Below are 15,682 nucleotides of genomic sequence, written 5' to 3'. Positions count from 1 at the left end.
GCCGGACTGCCAGCAGGTCCGGGCCGCCTTCCAGAGCCTGCACCCGGGCTCCAAGTGGCTCCCGGAAACACCGCTGCCAGGTACCTTCTTGTCTTCTTCTTCTTCTGCCTGTTCTTCTTCTTCCCGCTCCGACAAGTTGGCATGACTCTTCCCGATGTTGTTGCTGCTGCTGCTGCTGCTGCTGTGGGACGAAGAGAGGTGGTACCGCAGAGATGAAGTTCTCCTCCGAGTCCTGTCGCCTCCATCCGTGTCTGTTGGTCCCAGATGACAAAACCAGCAGCAGCGAATATCACAGTCAATAATAGCGTCATAATAGCGTCGCGATAGAGTAACGCGGAGGTCTCACATTCTCACCACTGTGACAACGAGTCAAGCCAACGGTCGATCAAATGTTCGATTTGCCAAGAAGAAAAACGGAGGTAGGAATATTCATGATGGAATATTTGCGAGTCAAATGTGATGGACATTGAGACACAGGATTGATAGAGTATGGATCTATCTGGCTCGTTAGCAGATGAGTGTTGGAACATGTGATGAAATACGGTTTTAAAGTAACAACAAGCCACAGAGGGAAGTCAGCGGGGGTCCCCCTCTCCCCACTCCAGGCGCTCCTCTCCTGCAGGGGGGGGACGTGCCGGCCTGTGCCACTGACACTTGTCCCCCACTGAGACACGTCCTTCACGGTGACTCTTCTCCCCAGCCACTTGCACTGGAGCCAAGCGTGTTCTACTGGCACCAGGCTGTGAGGCTGCATCCCTCTTGTGTTGCCTCTTCCCACGGTGCCCAACACGTGGCCCGCCACCCAGCTTGAGTCAAGCGTCCTGCTTCTGCTGGACTGAACCTCAGACCTGCTGGCTTGGACCACCTTCACAACCGACAACAGAGTCTGTGCAGCGGTCAGCCAGGGGACGCTCGGTCTCATCGGCCGCTGTTGCCATATTCATTTCTTCCCAGTCGAGCTGCTGGCCTTAAGTTGACCTCCGAAACCACCCCGTCACAAGTGACGCACCACGACTGCCACTGAGCCAGAGACCTCCCCGTCAGGCCGAAGCTGGTGCGGCTTGTGGAAGCAACCTTGTTCCCTCTTCTGTCCAACATGGAGGAATCCCCCCTGAACCAAAGCCAAGAAAAGCCTCCGTTTGCTTTGGTTCAGGGAGGATTTTCACTACACCACTCTGAACGGACTTGAGATTCTTATCACACTGAAATTCCAATGGAAATATTTGAAGACTTTAAAAGAGCGCCAGTTGAAATCAGGCGATATAGAAACGTGACTACAGTCACCATGGCGGTTTATTGTTAAACTGAGGCAAAATCAACTCTATGTTGTTGTGTGAATGGCTCCATCATTGGATTCAGTCACCACATTCATTCATGGTGAAACATGTGGCTTCTCGTGGCAAATATTCTGATAGCATTCAACTGCCATTCATTGAGATGAATTCATCACAAATTCTCGAATTAACTCGATGAATTATTTGAAACGAATCCCCCCGATATAAACAGAAGGCCAAATAACGTAAAAAAAAGGAGATGTTTACAGAAGAATTTAAAAACGTGACACTGCAAAATTGTTATGTCAATTATTGTTGATGGCAGAAAAAGAAAATCCATGTTAACTCTTTTACTGAGCCTCGCAAAGTGAGTCAGCTCTTTTCAAGCTTCAGGTTGAAGCCCATGTCCTGTACCCAGAGAGGAAGTGACCACGGATGAGAGAGCTTTGCCTTTCAGCTCAGCTCTTTCCTCAGCAAGGCAGCACAAACGGCATCTTCCATCCATCCTCCCCTCACTCGTGAACAAGACCCCGAGATACCTGAACCCATTAACGTGGCACAGACCAAGAAAACTTCGGACTCACTGCTGAAGCTTCATGAAGCAGCGCCGTCATTTCCGGCCGCCACTTTGCTCTACGATCTTTACACAACTGTTTTACCGTGACCTCACATCATTTGTGGGTTGTCCGGTGGCGGGCTCCGACTGTTCCGCCGGGCTGTGCTCTGCCTGCTCTGTTACGCACCGCTGTCAGTCGCCACAGGAAACTCCACTTTGTCCACAGCTTTATTGAAACGGAAAACATTTGCAATCTTATGATCATCTGCCTGCCACTTGGGTTCAAAACTTGCTTCGGTCAGAACAGAAACCTATGGAGCAGGTCCATATGAAGGAGTGAGGCTGAGGGGAAAAAGGGCCTGGTGCCCGCGTGATGAAGAAGCGCCCACAGTGGCACTGAACACGCAGGGATTTCCTGCAGACAGTTGTGTCCAGGTTGAATCACACAACTGGTTTCTCCCTTTCTTCCTCCTTTTCTTCAAACACGAGAGGGAGTGGGCTGAACGACCTGGACGGACCTGCCGTATCTCCTGCTGTTGGACAGGAACTTTGAGGGCCTTCAGTGCTAATTCATGCCGCCGGCCCATTTATCCGTGCTGTGTAGACAGTGACACGTGTCAGAAAGTGAATGGACCGATTAGAAGACTGCAGGAAATTGGAGGCGTGAGAAGAGACAAACGTGGTGGCGGAGCCGCAGTCAAAGCTGGAGATATATAGTTGAATGGAAAACAGGTCAATGAAAGAGTGAAGGCTCGGCGATGGAGGGGCACACCCTGGACAGGCGTCCGGGTCACCTCATCGTGGCAGGAGGACCTTGTCAAGTCAGGGAGGCAATATTCAAGCTCACGGTGAGGCGTAATACTTGAGGTCCAGGTAGGATCTTCTCAGTAAAACCATATCCAAGGGCTTCACGCGGTTTCAAGTCCATCCTGCAGCTTGGCTCCGAAATGATACCACGGAATATCATCCGCGTGCCGTCCCCTGCGTCACTGTCCCACGTGACTGTCTTTAGTCTCGGCTGGTTCAGACGCCGCCCGCCGAGCCGGATCGCTGACACCACATTTCAGCCATTCAATGGTTCACAACCTTTCGCTTCCACTGCCTCTTTGACAGAGCCCTGCAGTCGCCCCAACCACGCACTTCCAATTGAGGCTCCATCATCAGTGCCACGGTCCCACCAATCCTTCGCAACAGCAGTCGACGAGGAAGAGGCTCTTCTGCTGCAGCCCGTGTGCAGAAGCAGCTTGGGCCCTCACCTCTGAATGGCCAGCCGTGGACCAAATCATGAGGCAAACAGAGCTTTATTCAATTAAACAAGCAGTTTGGAAGTCACATTTAAAACATTTGAGTTCTAGTTTAACAGAATGAAAGAAGAAGTTTTTTGTCCTTTGGGGACCACTGCTCTACTCACAGCATGTTCAGGGCCGGAGGCTGGAACACTTTTGCAGTTACTGCACAGAGTGACGTCAGGTGTGGACGGAGACCTGAAGGAGCTGGAGGTGCTGAGGGTTCTTGAGCTGAACCACAAGTAGGTCTCAGGCTGTGGAGAGTTTCCCAGGTCTCAGACTGTGGTGGTCCGGCCGCTGGCCGAGTGGGTCTGGGAGGTTGTGAGAGACCTGTTGGTCCACACAGGTGGGCGAGCAGCACAATACAGTAGCGATCCCTGTCGCGCACACGCACGTTTGTCGTGCCATTACACAACATTACATCATCAAGCCGACAGTCTCCCTCCGGTCTCTCCTGCACCGATCCAAAAACTCACCGGCTGCAGATGCGCTGAGCTCTCAAACACCCCATTGTCACACTCTTACATCACTTCGCTACAGCGCTCCACGTCTCCTCAGAAACCAATCGTCCCATGAAACACAAGTGAATGCAGATCAGTGCCGGCACCAGATTGGTGTTCTGAAGTGTGTTCCCAAATCCCCACTCATCCAGACAGAAGGCGCCGGCTTTGTATCGTCGGAGAATCTCTCTTTTCATGTTTGGTGTATCAACCAAATCTGCGGCATGATTTGACTGTAACAAGGTAAAAAAAACGTGTTTATGCAACAAATACATGGACATGTCTGTTTAAAACGTTGGCATTGCTGTTCACCAGTATATCCACCAGGGGGAGCAGCCCACACTCAAAAGTTTATCACGACGACAAGCTCCAAAACCAAAATGGCTGTGACTGTGGAGTCAGTGTTGATCATGTAGCTCCGGCACAACAGAGGAAACGGAGGCAGCGCTGTAGGAGGCGCTGGTCGGTGAGGACGTGAGATATATGGCCACTGGGGGCGGAGAGTTGCCACCATTGTTCTGTCTTCTTCCTGTCTCATTAGAGCTACGTATCGGGGAGCAACACTGCCCCCCATGGTTTCTGGTGGTACTGCTCCGTTTGGTCTGTATCTGTAAGCTTGGTGGAAACATGAAGAAATATGGAGGAAATGAAGGCAGAGCAGGGAAGGAAGGCTCCGTCTGCATCTGCATCTGTACGTAACGCTGAGCATGAATAGGCCTGAAGTCGACCACTGTGAAAGAATAATGATAAACAGAGCAGCTTTAGGTTGTGTTTCAGGCCGCAGACGGAGAAGCTCGGCGTGGGAGCGCCGTACGCTGCTTCTAACTGTGTGACATGACGCTCCAGACAGTGAGACATCTGGGGTGAGAGATGGATCAGGAAACAAGACGCAGAGCAGCGAGGTGCTTCCCAAGAAATTGGTTTGAAACAAGGGTGCAACCATTCAAAAGGTGGTGAGTCTATCAAGCGGTGGATTCAGAGAGAGGAAAGAGAAGCAGGATTCTAAACGCTCTGTGTGCGTGGAGGCACCATTTCAAACACATCGCTGTCCAGTGACGATGAGGCTTGAGAACACCGGCCGTGTCTTTGTTGCGCTGCTCAGGGTGAAGGTGAAAGGAGCCTCGCAGGAGCGCTCGCCGCGGGACGCTCGAGTGCCAGAGTAGCTCCGCAGTGACAGCCCCACAGAAGGGTTTCGCCCGGGCTGATGGCTGACACATGTTCATAATCACTCGTCTCAGAGCTGTTGAGTCATTTTCTCTTTTGTTTGCTGGATGACAAATGGGGTCCTCGACAAGGCTTGGGGAAGGTGGAGACACAAGGCGAGACTTGAGTGGGTGAGTTCCATGGTGCTGTTGGAGCCTCATGTTTCTGAGCATGTGCAGCCCTTCCCATTAAAGAAAAGGGCATGAATCTCCAGCTGAAGTGAGATGATCGCACAAACAAGCCGCGACGCTACTGGAGGTCCTCATGACGACTGCTGGCAGGTTTGATGCATTCAGGCCACAGATGATGGACACGTTACCGTCACGGCAGTGATGCTGATAAATGGAGGCGCTGCATGCTGCAAATGGATTTTATTGGCAGGACACTGCTCTGGCTGATTTGAAGTCTGCTGCTGGATAGAAATGTGACTGTAACACGAAGCTATAGTTGCAGCTTCTGCCAGGTAACGAACATTTGCGATGTGCTTGGGATGTGAGGATGAAGTCACACTGGAAATGTCTCGGGTGCTTCGCCAGCTTGGCTGGTGTAGCAGCAGCACACGGGTGTGCTCCAAGGAGATCCAGTGGACCTCGCTAGAGACAGATGGCTGGCTTCATCCAGTGGTGTGTTGGTGAGCAAGGTCGCATCTCAATCCCCACCTCAACCAGACATTGCATCAGGAAAGATGTCAGCAATAAACCAATATATCAATTAAAAAAACGTATCATAATAGAACATATATATATGTATCACATTCAGAAATCATTTGTGAATCAGTCGAGGCTCATCTCAAATGTTTGGCCGACTCAAGTGAACTCCTGAGGGTCAGGAGGAGGGTGTATCATCTGCACAAATCAATTACACTTTATTCATAGTGCAGAAATAGGTTGCAAAGGTTCAAGTGTGCTGTTGTTTCCATGGGGCCGAGCTGGTGAGCTGCAGGGACACTGAAGCTCAGAGATGCGCAGCCACTGGCCCTAACCTCTCAAGTCTTTGTGACGTGGCGGCCTGCTCTTTGTTGATTCCTGCGCCAACGTCCTGGCCAATGATCCACTCGTGCGTCTGCCCAAGTGATCTTTTACATCGCAGCGTCTGAATGATGTCTCTATCAAACCACTTCAAGTGGAGCGGCGAGGGAGAGTGCCGCTAAAAATACAGAAAACAAATGTCACCCCCAGCAGCTAATGATATTTTTATTCATTCTTTTGGTTGTAAATCTTCACTTTAATTCTGTGTATTGTCTTTTCAAAGCGGCGCCCGGGAGGGAGCGCTGGCGAGCGTCACCGGCTCGCACCCCGCGCTGGCGGACCACACATCATTTATGATGCTAATGGAGCTCTTACATATTCTTGGCTATTAGCTGAACTTGTCAGCATTAAAGTTACTTGAATATATTAGTCTGAAAATTCAATCTGCGTTCAGGACAAAGTTTCTTAGTAATAAATGTCTGCGTAAAGTAAGTGATGAGGGCTTTGAAGGCGAGCAGAAGATCGTGCTGTGGAGAAGATGCTGAGGTGACGATGCAGGAAACTTATGAGGGGTTTGTGTGGTGGAGGGCGGGACAGTCATCACGGCAGGAAGTGACCGGTGCATTCACCAACACGGAGGCGAGTGATGGAAACGGAGCGACGATATCTGAGAGGCGGAGAGACGGAGCTGGAAAGCACAGGGAGCTGTCGAGGAGCAGGAGTCAGCCGCGTGTTGGTGCCGTTCGGGTTGGTTGCGACTCATGAAAACGCAGTTGTCCAACATGTATCCATGTGTATATATATGTATAGAGCTGGAATATCCTGGGTATTGATATCAAGTCTGCAATTTTGGGATCGCAACAAGCCTTTCCCTCATTCAGAGCTGGGTCTATCCTCCAAAAATGACATTGAAAGAATGACAAGTGTCATGATCCTGCTTCTGTTTTGTCCCTTGAGTGATGTTTGGTTTCTGCCGCCTCCCTTCCTGTTTGTGTGGCACACGGCTGGAGCCAAGTATCCCCTGATCACCCAATTACAAAAACACCTGGACTCCAGCAACGTGTGCCAGATCGTCCTCGAGTGCCCGGTGATTTTGGTCACTCCTTGTGATTACTGTGAAACCCTGGTGCCTGAGTTTAGTCTTTTCTTTCTCCCAGTTTCCATGCGTTTCCGCTTCTCTTTTGTAGTATATTCTGGGTTCATTTGTACATTCAGCTTTTGCTTAGTTTCTCCCGGTTCGGTCCTGCTTTTCTGTTGTGTTTTTCTTGTTTGTTTAATTATGAAGTATTATTTCTAACTTGCTCCTGCCTCGCTGTAACTTTCACCACTCGCACTTGGCTCCACGTCCTCAACACGTGGCTTTCGCTCCTGGTTCCTGGAGTCGTGACAAAAAGAGAGGTTTGTAACAAGGGCTGCTGTCGTGCGCAGCGCAGCGCAGCATTCCCAGGCGAGCCGTCGATCCGAAGCCAGGCTTTATTTATGGGCTGCGATTGCACGATGCGCGACTCTCCCCAGGGTTCTTGCACTCCTGCCTTCCTGCTCTCCAGAATATTTGCCTAATGAAAGACATTTATCATCTTCCAAGTGACAAAGTGTCTGCTTTGCAGGATGTAATTCTCAAGTCAGTCTTCACCTGCCGTCGTCGCCTTCATCACTTTGCTCCTGGTGTCGGAGATGAGCTTGATCTTTTCCAAAGTCTGTGACGGCGGGTGGCAGCTTTATTGCTGCTCCGTTCATTAGAGGGCGCACCTTAAACAGGCGGGGAGTCATGCGCCGCCGCCGCCGCCGCCGCTCCCTCGCTGCCACTGCTTCATTATCCCCACTGTCACTCTGTTGCCGCTCCTGCTGCTTTGCTCTTGCACTCTGATCTGCTTCCAGAGAACGCCACAAAAGCCTCAAAGCAACTTTCCAAACGGAGATAAACCCGCCGCTCTCTTCTGATACAGTAGTCATCAAAGCGATAGACACAACTCCAGCTCCTGCTGCGCTGCCCCCTCTGTATCCACTCTCACAGGAAGGACATGGCGTTCTGATCTTGACTCGACGCACCTTGGGTTTTCATTCACACCCTGCACAGTCACTTTGTTGAGCACACAATGAAAAGACGTGGCCAGGCTGCGCTCTGTTGAGCCTCGCTTTCCCCTCCGCACCCCTGCTCCAAGACGATTCCTGTCCGTCCACCGGCCAGCGCGCTCTCCCTCTGCTCCAGCTCTCCCCCCACAGGCTAAACGTCCCTTCAACATGAAGCCTTTCATTTTACGCTCTCCACAAGATTTTATTTGGAAAAGTGGCCTGCAGATTTGTCATGTTTTGAAGCGCAGGGCGAAATGGCCTCATTAAAACTTGAGGGGTTTAATAAAGCATCTTGAGTTGGTGAGTTTCCTTGGAATTTGCCAAATGTTCTTGTCACGGAGCAGAAAGAGAGTTGGACGGGAAACGTTGAGGATTCACCAACCCATTGTCACGCTCAACTAGCGACTATCTTTGCATGAGCTTTGTCCGGTTTTCACGCTGAACTCATTCTTCCGTCTTTCAATGGAGTCAAACTTGTTCCTTGCCGTCTTTCTGTGGTGTGTAGTGCAGCCCACGGCATCAGGATATGCCACAGGAGGCGGAACTTCCATTGAAGGTCCAATGCATGGAGGCTGACTTTGGTGTCAGTACAGGACTGTTTGACGTATTGGGAGTGAGAATGTGTTCATGTGTTGTTGAGGTGTGCTCAAAGTTATTGTGTGGTGGGTGCGTTTGAGGGCGGAGACCGCGGTGGGCTCAGGTCAGAAGATCTGGGGTCGACACTCACGTGGCTTCACACAGCGCCAGTCCTCTGGCGAGTTCTGAGTCCTATGTTGATAAAGAATGCCGACTTCAGTTTTGCCGTGACAGTGCTGTCAGTTAGGGTGAGAGCCACGGAAGGTGCTATATACACCAAGTGACATCTGAAGCGATGCGGCGATGGGAGCTTCCGATCAACAGGTTTTTGCTCCATTGAAGCACTCATGTGTCAACATGCAAAGCGGCTGACTTTGATGCCAATATAGGACGCAAAACGAATGAGCCTGAGAATGGGTTGGAGGAGTACGAGGGAGCGAGGATGACGACATACAGAGTGCTTGTACTCACAGGGAGCTGGACGGAAGACAAGGTCTGTCGCAGGGTCAGAGGAGCCGATGCGGTCGAAAGCCAGTTTGAGAACAAGGTCATATAGGGGCGGTCTCTTTCTGGAGCAGTGATGGGAAGGTCCTGCCTGTAGTGGAAGACGGTCAGCTGAACAGATGTGGGAGGATCAGCGCTCAAGAGTCGCAGCTGTGACAGGAGCAGAACAGAGGCTTGTCCGACAGTTTCCCCAGTTACTCCTCCACATGTAAAGTTAAAGTCAGGGCACAGCTGGAGCGACACATCACAAGTACAGAGAACAATCTCGGAGGAATTCTCTGTTGCCATATATGTGCGGCCACTTATGAATTCACCGCGATAAAAAGAGAGGGACATCAGTCTATATGAGGCTTGGCCACACTCCAAAAAACAGCAAAAGAAAAGGGAATCATCCACCTGGAGCAGACGGAGACGGATGGATTGAGATCACAATGGAGAGGGATTTTCACTGGATCTCCTGAACACGGCTGCTTGTGGCCTATTTATGTCTGCGTGCACATCATCTTAAAGCCGTCCCGGGAGAAACAGCTGGAGGATCAAGTGAGTGTGTAGGAGGAGAATATTCCCCTTGAACTTTTCTGTGACTATCAAGGTGTTTCCACGCAGAAATGGGTTTCAACCAGAGGAGAAAGAGAGCCGTTCCTGCGGCGAGATGTAGATCAAACCACAGTGGTTTCAAATCCAGTCTCATTCAGCTGGTTATACACTGGTGTGGCAGCGAGGGCTTGGTGAGGAGAAGCCCTGCATGACTGCTGAGCTAATGAGGACAGGAAGAGGAGCGGGGGGGGGGGTCTGCCCCGAAGAGAAAAGCCAACAAGGGACACCAGGTTACAAAAAGGTTCGGAGTCCCGTGCAGATGGTGAAAGACAAGAGCTGCCTCGACCAGTCCCCCAGTAGAGCTGATGGCCAAACCAAGGCACTCCTGACGTCCGCTTCAGGACTGACACCATAATTACCGCACTGTTAAAATAAGCCACAGCCACTGTGTTTAAGACAGACATATTCCACCGCGGTCTGAGGGGCAGGGATCTGCTCACACCAGCTTAAAACTCACTTCTGAAAAAGCATTGAGACGGATGGATGATGGAAAACCCATTGAGACCAGCCATGGGGGCGGAGCACGCCAAACCCGTCCTCAGCTCCATGGCGTAATATATCTTGACATTGGAAAAGGCGCGGCGCCTCATGGCTTTCCCAGCCTCAGCTTGTCTTTAATGTCATGCGCTGTATGAAGCCTCTCATTGGTCTGACGTGACAAGGCCGAGGCTCAATAACCAAATCCGTACATCAGCCCCATGGCAGCGTGCGGGGCGTGTCAAAAGAGTCCAGGTGAGCGACCTCTGTCCGTCCCCACTCTCGGGTGCTTGTGCTGCCCCCACTTTCTCCATCAGCTGCCTTTTGGCACTTCTCTGCATCGTTGGAGAAATGAAAGACGCTTTCATAAAGCAGCGATTCCCGCTGCTTCCAACATGAGTGAAATCAGCCCGGCTTTTAGACGTCGTCGGAGAAAGAACAAAAATGACTTCAGCCTCGCGGCCATCACAGAGCAACTGTGTGTCAGCAGCTGCACAGGGGCCTTGTTGGTTGATTTTATGCCAGGCTGTTGCCCCCATATCTGTTTGGGTTTTCCTGACTTTGAGTGGACTCCAGTATTGTTTTGGGCTGAGCAGGCTTGAATGAAAGATGGCGCCTGTGTTGGTCGGCCCCTCAGGAGCTTCGCCTGGACTTGGTTTAACGTCTGAAATAATTCAGCAAAGTGACACGGATGCATGTTCTTGGAGCGGATTCCTTTTCAGAAGAGTCCATTAATGATGACACCACACAAGGCCAGCTTTCTTTTATTTGCTTGCTTTGGTTTGGGTCTGGTGGATCTGTATTTCACTACAATTATGAAAAGAAAAACGATTCGGGACTTGTACTTTTGGTGAAACAAATGGTAGCTTCTTGCTCTGTAGGTGGATTGTGTCAGGGTCAGAAGTTACATCAGAAGGTCATTTCAAAATGTATCCTGGATCAGATACGATTTCACACCATATTTAGCAGCATTGACCGATTCCATAGTTTGTAAAACAGGTGGCGGAGGATGTGGCGGCCTTGTTGGCGAGTGACTAGAAGACCCAATAAATGCTGCAGGATTTTCAGTCATGAGGGTTGAAGCATGGTGGCGATGGAGCTGAGCCAAAAGATGAAGCTCTCAATCCGCTGTGGTTGTGCGTTTGGGGTGGAAGCTGACAGGTGCAGGTGCAAGTATGAGCGATTGAGACTGAAAGGAGCTGCTGTATTCCCTGGAGAAGCTTGCTGGTCCTGCCCTCCGACCACTGCTCACTGACACAGGACCGCACAGGCGGAGCGGATCCCCACTGCCATTTCACAAGTTCCTCAACGTTCTGTCCCTTTCACCGGAGCTGCTGCATTGAGCGTCACAGACTTTAAAAGGGCCACACACAGTCTGTTCTTTCAATTCAGAACCGCTCGTTCTTGGCTGTTGCCAGTGACCTTAAGTGTATTGAGTCATGACCTCAACTCTTGTCCCTTATTCTTCAAGTTGCTCCACCCATTTCTTATGAAGCCCAGGGGTCTCAGACTGATCCACAAAGGGCCGGCAGGCTTTGTGTTCCAGCCAGTCAGCACCGGACTGGAAGAAAAAACCTGCACCCGCTTCGGCCCTTTGGGGGTCAGAGGCCTGCTCCAGATGTTCTGGGGTGGACGGACTTCAGCATCTCCTTGATAGTGAAGCTGGTGTCTAGCTCCTCCTCAAGGATGTGTCCACAGCAGCGCCCTCTTGTGACGGGCAGGTGTGCAGCTCCGGTGCTCACACGCAGTGGAACTGACCAGAATCCTCCTGTGGGACCACTTCAGGCTGCGGCCTCGCCGCTCACCCTTGCGCCTGTCTCTGACTCCGAGGTTTGTTTTGGCCAGTGACTCACTGCTCAGCCAGCCATCTTTGTTTGTCCTCAGCTCAGGCGGCGCATGGTAATCGGCCTCATTCATGCTTGTTCTCTGCTGGGTGTTTGGGAGGAAGGGTGCGCGGGCTTGAGTGAATGACACTTCCTCATCCTGTCTTTGTTGACTCCCTGCCAGGCACAGATCTGCAGGTCTGCCAAACCAAAGGCCCCACTTGCTGCTCCAAGAAAATGGAGGAGCGCTACCAGGTGGCGGCGCGCGGCAACATGGAGGCGGCTCTGCAGGCGGTCAGCGCGCAGCTCAAGCGCCTCATCATCCAGAACGCCGCCATATTTCAAGGTAAGACTGACCAGGCTTGTGGCTTACTGGGCGCCTTTGTGTGAGCCTGTCACTCAGGCCCATGAGACCCCACGCATCAGCTGAAGCTCCTGCTGCAGCAAAGAGCCACACCTGCACTGTGGAGTGGAGTGACACCTCCTGTCTGCTCCAAAGATTGTCCCCGTTTCCTGTTTCTTTATTTAAAAAAGCCGTGTGCTGTGAGCCAGATCATCGGAGCGGGCAGCTGAATTACACGATTGTTTTGTGTGACCCAGCTGATTGAACAGCAGGTTCATTCCAGAGATGAGTGGTAGAAGTGGTGCCATGGAGGCGGAGGTTCTATCCTCCTTCCAGCTGAACAACGACCCAGGCCGGGAGCAGGTGCCCGCGCCACGACGTCATTTTTAACATGACCGAAGGCATGTCCGTCCAAGCCTGAAGTCACAGAGGAGGCGCGATAATGCCCAGAAAAACGTCACGCCACGCCACCATGAGAGGTCACCAGGGTCACAGCTTGGGCATGTGACCCTGCCCATGTTGGCATGACTCATCCCCGGTGACTCACGTCCTCACACCAGGCCACATGCAGAGGGTAGCTGAAGCTGTAACGCCAGCCGCCTGGCTTCATGTCAACGACAGACTCGTAGGCGCATTGTCGGCAGATTTTCAAAGCAGGGTTTGGCAGCCGCCACAGACTGTGTCAGCGCCGCTGCGTGACGGGCCGTCAGGCTGGAGGTGGCAGGATTCCCACTCAGGAGGTTCAAAATAGCTGAGATGTCCGCTCAGTGTAGAACTGACCGCGTCCTCCGGCTGAGTTCTGCCACTTGCTGATGGCCAGTAGGTTTGAAGCCTGCGGCTAAATCAGCAGCACCAGGTGTTCGGGCTCCTTGACCGCTCACACTGCCTTTATCCTTCATGTCCGTCTGCTTCTGTGCCCTCACGTCCAGCCGTAGTCGCGCTCTTGTGCTTTGTCAGATGGTTTTGACGACAGAATATTGAAGCAAATATTTTGGGGCGTCCTCCACTCACACACAGAGCCATCAAGCAACGGCCGTGGGAGGAAATCAGGGCACGCAGAGAGGAGCAGTTCTGCAGCTGCAGGCAAATGAGAGCGTCTTTTTTGGCCGACAGTTATTCGGGGGTAAGAGAATATCCATACGCTCGCAGAGCGCCATACTAGATGGTGGAATACTGCAGCGGTATGTGAGGTCCTCGGTATCGATATCATTGTTTCTGCGCGCAGCGACATGGAACAACTGGATGAAACAGCTTTGGAACGCTCTGTCGGAGATTCCTTTCTTCCCTTGTTTGTAACCAGTGCGATGTATTTGTGGTAGCTGTGTATGAGGATGTGTCAAATCTATTTCAGCACGTGTTCATTTCTCCGCCTCACCCTCAGTAGCTGAAGCCACTGAGTTGTGATCTCCGCGTGTCGTGTGGGTTTGAGTGCGTGCGAGGGCCGGCTCTTGTTTATCCACTCACAACTGTGATATCGACCACACCGTTCAAATTCCACTCTTTGATTCCTTCATCGCACGCTGTTTTCACTTCAAATTCCTGAATCAACACCCACATGAAGCTGCCCAGTGTCAGGTGGGCTGTTTCAAGAGCAAAGTTGGACTCAGGCGTTTATTGAGAGTGAAAACTATTTCTCGCCAAACTGTTGTGTGCAGTTTCAGCTGGGTATTTTGAAGGACAGCTGTGTGTGGAAATAGATTCATCTGACTCTCATTCAGACTGTGGGATGAAAAAAGGACTGGTTGCCCTTTGACTTTTTTTTGAGTCTTAAAGGAACATATCGAAGATGTTTTACCAAGGAAAAAAAGTCCGTCAGTTCAGCTTTTGGGCTTTGTCCAGACGTTGCTTTCTCTCTCTGCCTTGCTTCTGGAGCCCGTCTCAGATCTGGATTCATGCATCTCTCTCTATCCACGGCTGCCTTGGAGCGGAGTGGGCTCGCCCCGCGCTCTGATGCTTGTCAGATCACTGATCTCTGGTGACATGCCAATGAAAGCTGGAGGTTTTAATGGGGACCCTGAGATCTGCTGGACTGGCTTGTTGCACTAATGATGTCAGAGGCTGCTGCCGCCGTTCCGCTGCTCTTTGCTAGAATGGCTTCAATAGTAATTGCTTTAGCATAAGGCTGCGCACAACTCCGCAGACCTCCTCCGGACTGGAGTCCTTTGAACATCCTGGTCTTATCGGCTGCATTCCTATTCTTCGCTTGTCATCCGCTCTCTCCGTCCGTCCGCCTGTCTGTCCGTCCGTCTGTCCGTCCATCTATCCGTCCATCTATCCGTCCGTCTGTCCGTCCGTCTGTCCGTCCGTCTGTCCATCTGTCCGTCTGTCTGTCCGTCCGTCTGTCCATCTGTCCGTCCGTCCGTCCGTCCGTCCGTCCGTCTCCCTCTGTCTTCCCCTCGTACGCTCGTGCCACCGTTGGGATCAGAGTGCTGGCCCTCTGTGGTATCTTCCTCTCCGTCTTTCTTCTGCGCTGCTCTCTCCTGCCTGAGATCAAAGGGTCTCCCTCAGCTCTCCCCCATCTCCCAGTGCTCTCCCCTCCTCAGCCCCACCTGCCCCGCTCTGCTTTCCCAGGCCTCAGACTACAGCAGAGCTTTGCTCTGGTTTCTAAAGCAACTTCTGCAAACAACACAAAAGCTGTTTTACGAAGGGAGCGTCATCTCTCCCCTGCAAGAATGACGAGCACCACTTGGTAGCATGCAGCTCATTCAAAGCAGCGCCAAGTCAAGTGACTTGTGGGCCGACACAGACCTTGATCCCCAAACTCTGTAGCTCAGCTCTTTCATCCCCCGTGGATTCAGAGTAGCGCCACAGATGGCAGTTTGGTCGCTCCGGAGGATTCCTCAGTGCAGGCGCAGACTTGCTCATGGATCTGTCTGGAAGGGAAATCTGGACCTTGCATGGTACAGACAGACCTCTAAAGGCCCATTTATGATCAACGTTGCATTCGGAGCCGGACGGATCTGTCTGTGCTCTGCCTTCATGTCCCTGGTATTTCTGCCACCAAGCTTACAGGCACAGACCAAACGGAGCAGTACCACCAGAAATAGTGGGGCGCAGTGTTGCTGTACTGAGCGGTGGAAATGCTCTGTTTCCTCCCCTGACTCTGGGCTGCTCCCCCTGCTGGATATATTGGTGAACAGCAAGACCAACGCGAGGAACACTTGGAAGCATGTGACGGTAACGTCGTTTGAAATGGATGGTACCATTTTGTACCTACAGGGAGCATCAGTGGACCTTTATTCTGCTCAAGCACCAGCTCCTTCTGGAGCCCTTTGCATCTATTAATATATTTACATTGTCTACTAACTCTGGAGTTTAGACATCTACAATATGATCGTTTTATAGATAAAATAAATATCAAATAAAATAGATAAAGTCCCTTTCAATATTTAAAAGGAAACGACCTCGAAGCACTAAGGTAAAAATGCATTTCTAATAATTGTGTTCACACTCAAGGTGCGGGGTCCAAATCCCTCCGACAGAGTCGTTTTGTGTGCGCTGT

The 15,682-nt window shown here is 51.5% G+C and overlaps 1 protein-coding gene across 3 annotated transcripts in view; it reads left to right on the top strand.

Annotated features, from left to right (window-relative positions):
- Positions 1-15,682, top strand: part of gpc3 (glypican 3) — a 106,130-nt gene that overhangs the window by 352 nt on the left and 90,096 nt on the right. For all 3 annotated transcript variants that reach the window (XM_053878744.1, XM_053878743.1, XM_053878742.1), the window contains exons 1-2: positions 1-80; positions 12,022-12,183. The exon at positions 1-80 is cut by the window's left edge and continues 352 nt beyond it. In XM_053878744.1, the coding sequence (XP_053734719.1) occupies positions 1-80; positions 12,022-12,183 (242 nt within the window). The remainder of the gene's footprint in view (positions 81-12,021; positions 12,184-15,682) is intronic.

Source organism: Synchiropus splendidus, chromosome 11 (genome assembly GCF_027744825.2).
Source record: "Synchiropus splendidus isolate RoL2022-P1 chromosome 11, RoL_Sspl_1.0, whole genome shotgun sequence".
NCBI lineage: Eukaryota > Metazoa > Chordata > Actinopteri > Syngnathiformes > Callionymidae > Synchiropus > Synchiropus splendidus.
This window is presented reverse-complemented; position numbering and strand designations above follow the sequence as displayed.